The 10,573-nt window shown below is 42.8% G+C and overlaps 1 protein-coding gene across 1 annotated transcript in view; it reads left to right on the top strand.

Moving 5' to 3' along the window:
- MDC1 (mediator of DNA damage checkpoint 1) overlaps positions 1–10,573 on the top strand; it is a 189,223-nt gene that overhangs the window by 152,160 nt on the left and 26,490 nt on the right. Inside the window, exon 12 of the mRNA XM_078641729.1 lies at positions 1,352–4,306. Coding sequence (XP_078497855.1) covers positions 1,352–4,306 — 2,955 coding nt within the window. The remainder of the gene's footprint in view (positions 1–1,351; positions 4,307–10,573) is intronic.

The following is a 10,573-nucleotide window of genomic DNA, read 5'->3' on the forward strand; positions in this document are numbered from 1 at the left end:
TTGCTCATAATATGGTAGTCGATCTCTACATGGGATGCTCCAAGAAGGTGGACCCTGTTGTCACACTCTGTAAGTCACAAAGCAAAGATTTATTGTAAAGTTTAAATAAAAGAAATATATATATATATATATATAATATATTCATTATATATTTTTTCCAACACTTTCTTTTCAATTAGTTAGGTTGGAGTGAGAATATTTAATTTAACCCCTTCAAAGTTCCACACTTTCCATACTGTTGCTTTGGTTGTAGTATGAAGAGTAAATCTGACTGCCCTCCCTCACACTCCACCCCATTCAACATGTTTCCTGCTGTTAGGTTGGAATGGGAAGAGTAGTTTTTATTTCTCCAAATGTAAACACTTTTTAGAAATTTTTGTTGAGGTCGGAATGCTAAGTTAGTTTTATGTTTTAATTTTAATTTAGTTTAATTGTTTGTGAGAGATTTTTTCGCTTTTCATGTTTATTAGTTTGTACATAAAATTGTAAATATTTTTCCTTTCCTCTCCTCTAAGTTGCAACGATTTTCATTCATTGTTTTATAATGTTTTATATTCGTATTTTGGATTTTGTTTTTCACTTTTCTGTTAGTTTTTTTTTCTTTTTTGCAATGTTTATATTTTTATTTTACTTTTTTAACTTTCTTAGTAATAAGTGTCATATTCTTGAATTTATGATTTTGTGGAATTAAAATGTTTGCTTTTATATCTACATGTTTTGTGTTTACAATTTTTTTAAATTGTGTTTATTTGTTTTTAATTTCAATTTATATGTTGTATTTATTTGTTTACGTTTTAATTTTTTTAAATTTTTTATTTATATGTATATTATGTAATTTTGATGCAGTGATCATAATTTTAAATATATATACTTTCTGTAATATGTAAATGTTATAGACGATATTTTTGTACTTTGTAAAGACGATATTTAGGACCACAATATTTTTTGCTGCCATATTTTTATATTGTGATATTTTTTTATTATATTCTGTTCTATGAGCAGGCCAACAACACCTATGGGCCTTTTTATGTTGTCCTCCCCCCTTATTACTCTTGAAGGCTAGGTTTCTATAGTGCCTGGGTTGTGCGGGTAATCCCTGTTTGAATAAGCTAGTCTGAAGTGTATCCTCACTACTTGGCACCTCTTCTACACTCATTAATATCAAATTTGTCTGCTTTTGTGAGTATATGTGCCAGTACAGAAGTGCCCACTCATCAATTCTGTGAACCAGAGCCCAACCCTAATAGAATTACCTCCCATAGCTTGGCACACCACCATGGCTATCATGGCCATCGTGTCAACAGTATCACATTAGACATTAGTAGCTTATTTTGTGTGTGTTTCATTTTAGGTCCTAGAAGTAGAGCCCAAAGCTAACGATGGTCCACAAACTGCCCGTGGCCGGCTGGCAAGAAGAGCCTCTGCTACATTATCAACGCCAGCCAGGAGTAAGAAAATGAATGACACAGTGGGTCAGAATCTCCCAGGACAGGAGGTGCAGCCTCTTGAGGAGACTGAAGATGACAGAGTTGGCAAGAAAGGCAGGCGTGGTAGGGGCCTAAGAAGACGAGCTGCCATCGAAGAGCCAGAGTATGAAGGTGCTTCTGAGGCTGACCCGCTTACTGGGCATGGTATACCAAAAGTGTGCATTGAAGCAGCGGTGACCACAGACTCCCTTGCTCTTGGTATAGAAGTATCAGCCACTCTAAGTGTAGATACTCCAGAATCTACTCGCGTTCCTGCTACTCACGTGGAAGCGCCTGATTCCAAACCTCCAAGTACTGATGATGCACAAGTTGTAACTAGTAACCAAATTCATGTTTTGGAAAAAGGAGAGAGGATCAGTAACCCACCACCGACCTCTGTTGAAAAGGCTTCCAGAGATCCACCTCTTGCAGCTGCAGTAGCTTCTTGTATGGATCCGACTGATGCTGAAGAAGCAAGCATTGCTGGACATGGTAGCAGTCACTCGACAGCCACACCAGTGATGCAGAGAAGAAATGCAAAGCGAGGTGAGAAGGCTGCTGCCCTGCCAATGACCGAGCAATCTATGACTCTAGCTGAGCCAGAAACTAGTGGAAATCGAAACAGGCAGAAGGCACCTGCCACAGAAGCAGAGAACAGGGAAGAGTCCAAGTCTGAGTCAGTTCCTGTACGGGGCCGAGGGAGGCAGAAGAAAGTCGTTTCCAGTGATGTTAGTGAAAAACAGCAGGATCCAGTAGTTGCCCCAGTGGACTTACCCGCTCCAACCAGAGTTTCTCGGTCCAGGAAATCTGTTATTGGCAGTACGACTGAAGAAGTGGTTACACCAACACTATCTGTGCGTGGAAGAACAAGGAGAGGAGGTCCTGTGGAGAAGGAAGGGTTGGAGGAAGAGCAGGATCAGCCTAAGGCATCAGGTGCACGCAAAGGAACAAAGAAAGTTCCCGTCATCGAAGCAACCAAGATTACAGAACTGGAAACCCCATCCGAAGTGAGCACAACCACAGACCTAACCTCTGAGCAAACACTGGAGGCAAAGACTAAAAACAGTCATCCAAGCAGCAGTCATGAAGGAAGGACTTGCCCACCTGAGCAACCGCCACCCACTAGCGTACAGAGGGTGACAAACAGTCAAGCAGGGGGTGCTGTTGAGAAAGAAGAGCTGGTAGACAGTCATGCTGCAGCCCTCAGCATAGAACAAGCTGTGCCAAATAATCAGGTGGAAGACCTCAGTGCAGAACAGGCAGTGACGAGTATCCAGACCGCAACAAGCGACCAGACTGAAAATGTTTCTACTCGAACTCCCAGGAAGCGGAGAACAGTGAGCGATGGTGAGCAAGTGATAAATAATGTGACCTCCACCAATTTAGATGCCCAAGCAGCTAGGAAGAGAAGGACAGTTGGTAAAGAAAAAGGACTAGATGTTCTCCAAACCGAGAAAAGAGAGGCGAAAGAGGAAGTTGAAGTAGAGGCTGGAATGGACTTAGATACTCAAGTCATGAAGAAGAGAGGAACCAGAAAGACTGTAGAAGAGACAAGAGATGCCCTCCAAACATCTAGGAAGAAAGGTACTGTAGTGACCGGCGCCTCCACCACAGCCTCCCAAGCTTCTGAAAAGGGAGAGGCCATAGATGCTTCTGAAGATATAGTGGTCGCTGAAGAGACAGTAGCATCCAAATACTCTAGGAAAAGAAGAACTATAGAGGTTGGGCCAGAAGCAGCAGAAGAGGTCCGGGAAAATGCCCAACTCTGCCGAGCACGTCCAAAAAGAGGAAGTACAGCAGCAGCTTCAGAAGTAGAAGAGGTCCAAAACTCTACCTTGGCCCCCCGAACTTCTAGGAAGCAAAGTGCCACAAAACAAAGTGAAGAAACAATGGAAGAGATTAGCAACCTCAGCCTAAGTGTAAACAGCGAACAGAAGATACACGAGACCAACTCTGCCACAAATAGTGCAGCCTCTTCTGCTGCCGGTGACGAGAGCAGTTTAAGAGAACTTGGAAAAACTGTAAAGGCAACTGGGCGGCGAAGAAGGAAGCAGACGGGGAAAGATGTGGCAGCAGACAACAGAGATGAACAAGCACAAAGCTCCAAGCATACTAAACTATCTGAAGGGATTGTTTCTGATATAGCCATTGCAAATGGTGAGGCACATAGCAGCCAGAGTGGGAGAAATCTGGAAGTTGCAGGCAAAGAAGCAGATGATCCCCAGACGCCGGATGCTGAGATCAAGAAAAATGATTTCAGCAAAGCTGAGCAGGAGGATAGGATCAATGAGAAGAGAAAATGGATAAGTACTTCAAGTGAAGAAGCTGTTGTGTCGCAGCCTGCTGTCACCTCAAGCACCCGTCTTCAAGAGGCCGACTTAAAAGGGGGAGCTACTGGTCGCAGGAAGAGGCAAAACAAGAGTGAGGAGGGAGGCCAGGACAGTGCTGAACAAGCAGGAAGCACTGAACAGAAGAGGAGGAGGAACAACACTGCACCTAATGAAGGTGCAGCGGCTGCTGTCGCCATTGATGAGGCTGAGAATGGCCAGAGCCAGGAAAATGTGGAAAGTGCTGCATCAGAAGGCGCGATATCCCAGAAGAAGCAGGCTGCTACCTTGAAGAAAGCAAAGAACCAGCCAGAGGCAATACAGCCAGAGGCACCACAAATCAGAGGAAGAGGGTCCCAGCGGAAAAATGCAAGAAAAACTGTAGAGGCAAAAATTACAGAAGGGGAGCATCTGGCATCAACAGAGGCAACAGAGAACATTGTAAGCTTGCCCAGTCAAGAGGAGCTACACTCCAGTGCTTCCAGCAGGAGCAGTAGCCGCGGACGGAAACAGGTGGGCTGCGTTCCAACCTCTCTAAAACCAGATCTGGTCTTCTTTCCATCTTACTCACATATTTCTAGAATCCAGATTGTCTTTCAATTCTTCTTTTCTGTCTCTCTCTCTCTCTCTCTGTCTCTGTCTCTGTCTCTCTCTCTGTCTCTCTCTCTGTCTCTCTCTCCGTCTCTGTCTCTCTCTCCCCCCCTCTTCCCCTCCCCCCAGTGGGTTATTTGCTGCAGGCAGTCCTTTATTTGTTTAAATCGGGTGTTGTAAGGAATGTGGATCGTATCTCTCTGATCCTTAACCGCTTTGTCCCTTGCTTGCACACACATCACCCAGTGCCCTCTTTTGCTGAATTTCCTTCCAGCTAAAATCATGTAAAACTGCCTGCATTAGTAGGGTATTTTACTAATCCTAATATACATCATGGAGTCTCTCTATATGCCCTCTTTGGTCCCACAACTTCACAATGTCTTGCTATATCAATGAGCAATAGACTCCAAGGTTCACTCAGGGAGGTGCCTTGACATCAGGGCCTTATATCTTGGCCTGTCCGTAGATGCTAAAGCACTAGTCACAAAATATTCAATTTCTAATGACTTGGGCATGGGTCATTGAGTCTTTTACAAGCAAGGTCCAACATTTTGCCCCTTACTTATTGTATTATTATTAGGGGTGGTTGGCTACCCACCTCAAATAATAATCACAAACGTAGTCAGGGTGCACCTTTAAAGTCACTTTATTACCCTGAGCTCATCCTCCTTGCAGCTATCGCACAGAACCGAGAGGCTTACCTGAGGGCAATGTATAAAGAATGTATGCAGTATCAAAACAGTATGAACTCCGAATGCAAAATAATAAAAAATCTCACAGCAAATTAGAAAATGTGACCAGAATTTACTTAACAAAATGACACAATGACAAAGTTCCAATAAGGAGAACGTGGGAGATGAATGTTTAAAGTGTGAATTAGAAATAGCACTGGTCACTCAAGACCGGAACCTAGGCGCAATGTGAGGCTGACTGCGATGGAGCGTGGGTCAGATACTCCAACCAGGTTCTTCCTGTCAAAAGACTTGCCTTCTGACATAGTCCTTTAAATCCCAATCCACCACAGGAATATACATCTAAAGCCCCCCAATAAAGGCTTGCAGGGAGTCTGGGAGATGCCAACGGTAGGGTCCTGTCCATCTGAGTCCAGTTGTCACTGTTCAGCTGGGTTCTTCCAAGGAAAGGCCTTTTGCAGCCTGTTTGTTCCCTGAAGCTTGAACAAGGGACAGCCTTATGACCCTTGGAGCACACTTTTCTCTGGTTACAAGGGGTAGAAGGTCTCCTCTCAGGTCACAGCCACCAGATTCAGTCCTCATTTGATCTTCTTCTGGTCCAGAAAGTGGGTGCCCCGAGAGAAGCTAGTAGTTGGGAATGACTCTTGGGCACGCCCCCACCAATAAGGTAAAAGGTCCCGGGCCAAACTTACCGGTCTGGTGTTATTTACGGTGAGTGTACTATGGTAATCCCTAGTGTCCTCCTGCATCTAACACTGAAATTCAGATTGCGGCAGCCACTGTACCCACAATAAAGCCAGGTCACCAGCTTGACTGAGACTTTTTTTCTCCCAGCGGAATATGTAAACCGTCCCAGACAATGGATTGGGAGGATATCCATGGGTCTTCCTGCTGCTCTCCATCTCCCGAGTTGTGTTCAGAGTCCTGTTCTCCAAATGCCATTATTTTTCGAACAATCCCCCCAAAAATTCCAAGATTGGTACAAAATAGTACAGACTGGAGCGGGTGTGTATATTGTACCACTCCCTAATAATAGCAAGAAGGTGGGAACTTCCTGTAAATACGTCTCGCATATTACAGCCAATGAAAAGTGTTTTTCTGCCTATCACATTCCCTACAGTACATTTTTTAGGCACCCCGACATCTTAAGACTATTCAATAAAACCTTCAAGACACCTTTCCTAATCTGGCCTGTGAGGAAACCTCAGAGCTCGAAGTTGAAATAAAAGTATCGCTTCATAGTGAACACACTTTGAAAAAAACGTTTGTGCCACACTGAAGACCCACAGGACCCAGAAAATAAAATAAAGGCCCTGCAGGAGTAACGCGGCACTCCCTCATTGGCTTTATTGGTCCAGCAGGAGTACTGCATACTTAGTGGAAGGTCAAAGATATACAAAGGAAACTATTTCATTGGGCAGGAAGTGGATAGTAGTTAAAACAAGCCCTCATGCTATAGAAAAAGCGGATAGTGAGTTGTTAGCTATTAATTTCCATTAGCATTTCAGGAAGGGAACTGGAAGAAGTCCTATCCACAGACGTGGTGTCTGAAAAAACTTGTGAGACATTCAACAGTGCAAGCACTCGGCCTAGCTTATTAGCGTCATCCCAGGATGACTATGTAATAGTTTTGTTCCTGCGTCACCCCAGGATGTAGTGACTTTAATATCTTGAGCACCACTATCGAGTAGTCTTGAGGAGGACTCACTTGTATGGAAGGTCACTTGTGTGGAAGGTCTTTATATTTACACCAGGGCAAAAATATTTGATGCCTGAAATGTAACGTGCATGTTCTGCAAGCAAGAATTTAAGCGCAACAATTCTGGACACTAATGCATGGGCACTTCTGGTACGTGGAAGCACATAAGAGAGTTTGCCTAAATGACTTTGCGTCTGCCCAGCTTAAAGGAGTTTGAAGAGCACCCTGTGATCCCCTAAAATGATGAGCAGAAGAGCAAGACTGCAATGTGCAGTATTTCACAACATATTGCAATTAATGCCACCTGGGGAGGTTGGATGTTTGTGTCCTCGGGCAAGTGTAATAAAAACATGTTATGCCGAAGCTATGGACACCCACACCATAAAAATGTGTATGAAACACAGAAGTAAAAAAAAAAAATTTGTTACACCATCATGTTTAAAAAAAAAAAAAAAAAATTGTTAAAAAAAGTCTAAAAAGAGGAGAAAAAATAAACTAGCACAATTTTATCCACAAAATTATGAAAACAGTATCTCTAAACTGTTAAAAGAAAAATGTGAAAGCAGCGCAAAAATGTGAAAACGCACAAACAAAAAAAATATATATAATCTCTTCTGCACACAATCACACATTGTGTGTAAATAAGGACTGGTTGGATTAAAAAGCCATGCACAGTAGCAGGTTGGCTGCCCATGGAGGCTTTTGGCCGAAGAGCATGGCTTGGGACTCCAAGCAATACTGCCAACTTCCCTGTTGTACACGGAGGAAAGTTTTCCACAGCTTAGAGTTGGCTGAATACGATAAAAAAAATTACTAAAAAAAGAAAGGTAAAGTGATGTTATAGTTGGGTATGGGAAAACAAAACGTAACTTGCATTAACAAAACCTCAAATGTACTGAAAAAACAAAGATTAAAGTAATGTCATATTTGGTATGTAAAAAAGACCTTAAGTTAAATTTTTTTAAGCTCAGAAATTCACTGGGAAAAAAAGTCAAAGGGATGTTACAGTTAAGTGACCATGTCACACATGATGTAATGTTTTAACACCGAAAAATACACTGAAATTCTCCAGTTATAGCTCAGCCAGCTAACAATATCTTGTGCCACGCCAAGCACTGCATATGACCTCACTTAATATTACATCACTCATGACATGTTATATAAAATAATTGATGGCAGCGCACACATCGTCCACGCTAATGCTCTTCAAATTAATCTATAAATCAGTGGATCATTTTACAAGGGACAGTATGGAATGAAGGGCTCAGAAACCTCTGTGCTTGTGTGCACGTGCACTGTAGAAAGTGTGTAGTGCTGGAGCCAATCTCATTACGTATGGTAAAAGAGGGGTGCACTCTTTAGCTACCAGTGAAGTTTTAGGTGCAAGCAGAACTGCATTTAAACAAGGCAGAGACTGAGCACAGCCAGTGTGCGTTGCAGACGTACTTTTCAAATAGGTTGTTCCTTAAATCAAAGGCCTGTACCAAACATTGTGAGAAATCAAGTTTTTCCTTAGAATTAATTATTTAACTGTGGCTTTCTGTGTTCATGCTGTCGCTAAAGAGTTGTCCTGTACAGTTATAGTCCATTTTTATATAAACTGGAGGTTTATAAAGTGCTAATAACTATTTCTAGAAGTTCACTGGACATTTTATGACATTATAGATTCTTGAAGAATGAATGATTATATGGGTGAATGACTAACACATGGTTTAAGTTGTACTTTCATTGTATGAGTTGTTCTAGTGGGGTTTCTAAGTCCTTAACCAACATGTCTCATTAAGATAAATAATTAACAACTATTTTCTTGAACAGTATACAAGGTTTAATAATTTACCAATTGCATTAATATCTACATAGCCATTTTGTTTCATGAACACCTACATACCAAGAAAAAATACTATCTAATAAATGTGTCTGAATTCCCCAGATATGTTTTATGTCCATTTTGCAAAAAGTTCCACCCATCAGCAGTAGAGAAGCTTTAGAAAATTGTGTTTAGGTGTAGCTTAATGAATGCATCCATGTGATACAAAACATGTATCACACCCTGGCATTCATTGCATGATGCCATTAGTGATGTCATTTGATGTGTCATCATTGAATTAATATGTCAGGTCATAAGCAGTGCATGGCGAGGGTACAAATGATAGCCAGGGCCAGTGGAATATTGCAGGCAATTATGCAGCAGGTTTGAGTAAATTATGCGGCAAGAAGAGGCAAGTTATGCAGCATAATGAGGCACATTTTGCAATAGTATTACTTCATTATTTAGTCATTTTTAAACTTAGTAACACTATCTGGTCATTGGTTGCACCTCATTAGTACCAGTTTAACACTCGACTATAGCAATAAGCAACAGCTAGTTGACCAGTCCAGTTTTGTAAAGGGCCTTGCAGCGCACAGTGACACTTGTCGCTGCATTTTTAGTAACTTTTGAACTTTGTGCTGCTAAATTAAGTCATTAATTGTTCCGTAGATAGAGGTCAGTGAGGGAACAAGTGTGGAGTCCAAACACTCCTTCCATTCAGAAGATTTCTTCCCCCAAGAGAAGCTTTGGGTTGACAGATCGCAGCTACGGAGATTTCCTTTTTACCTAAGATTGATCACTTCTAAAGGGGACGGGTGGCAGATTGAATGCTCTCTCTCAGAAAGGATTCTTGATTTTTCTCTGTCTGCCCCCTCAAAATATCTTATCTACTTCTATCGCCCCACCCCCTCAAACTATCCCATCTTCTTCTGTAGTAGGGGATCTCTGTGTATAGTCATAATCTAGTGAATAGTCCCGCCCATGTGCGTGGACCCCGGAGTAATCAAAAATAATCTCTTAAGCTGTCTTCAGTGCAGTCCTGCATAGACACTTAAGAGAAAATTAAAGACAATAATGCAGCCTATACCTACAAGGCTACACTGTCCAGTACTTCAACTAGAAATGCAAAGGATATTCCACCAACATCACATTTAACACAGTCTGTTAAGTTTCACCCATAGAGAAACTTCACCTTCACAAAATCCTTGGAATGATAGAGAGGAAGGGATGGACAGACAAGCCCCCCATAGGCTGCCATTATATGTCTGGAAAAGGGATATCGTGCCTTTAAGGAACTCTCCAGAGACCCTCGGTATCCCATGATGCACGGCGAACTCCTTTTACTTTCAGTTCTTTTTTCCGGCTCCTGCTTACAGGATCCTGGAGCATTGAGCTCCCCTTTTTTGGGTGTTTTTCAATTTTTGGGCACTTTTAAAGTGTTTAGAGTGTTTCACTCGACATCTGACTGTTTCTTCTACCTGTTTCTGGAGTTTTTGGCCAGTTTTGCCCACTCTTTTGTCGAATATGCCTGCCTTGTTCGACAAGTGCCCGGAGTGTGCCAGGAAGAAGGCAAAGTCAGACCCTCACAGGGTTTATATCCTCTGTCTCCCATCTTCCCATGTCCCTGAAGACTGTGGAATTTGCCAACAATTCTCCAGGAGGACCCTGAAGGACAGAGAGAAGATCCGGCTCCAAGGACTGGAGCAGAGGAGACAGCAACACCAAGGTGGGTCTGGGCATGGAGGGACTTCGTCCTCTGCCCATGCTTCAGCCTCTGGGGGGCTTCCCAGTGACGACAAGGCCAGAAAACGGCACAGATCTCCGTCGACCTCGATAGCCTTGACGTCGGCGTCGAGGGGGTTGACCACCATATGTTCCCCATCGTCCCAGAGCTCTGGGTCGAAGTGACGTCACCGTTCGACGTCGAGGGGACCGACGTCGAGACCTCGGATGAGGTCGACGTCGAGGACTGCTTCGACGTCGAGACA

Source organism: Lissotriton helveticus, chromosome 5_1, assembly GCF_964261635.1.
Source record: "Lissotriton helveticus chromosome 5_1, aLisHel1.1, whole genome shotgun sequence".
Classification (NCBI taxonomy): domain Eukaryota; kingdom Metazoa; phylum Chordata; class Amphibia; order Caudata; family Salamandridae; genus Lissotriton; species Lissotriton helveticus.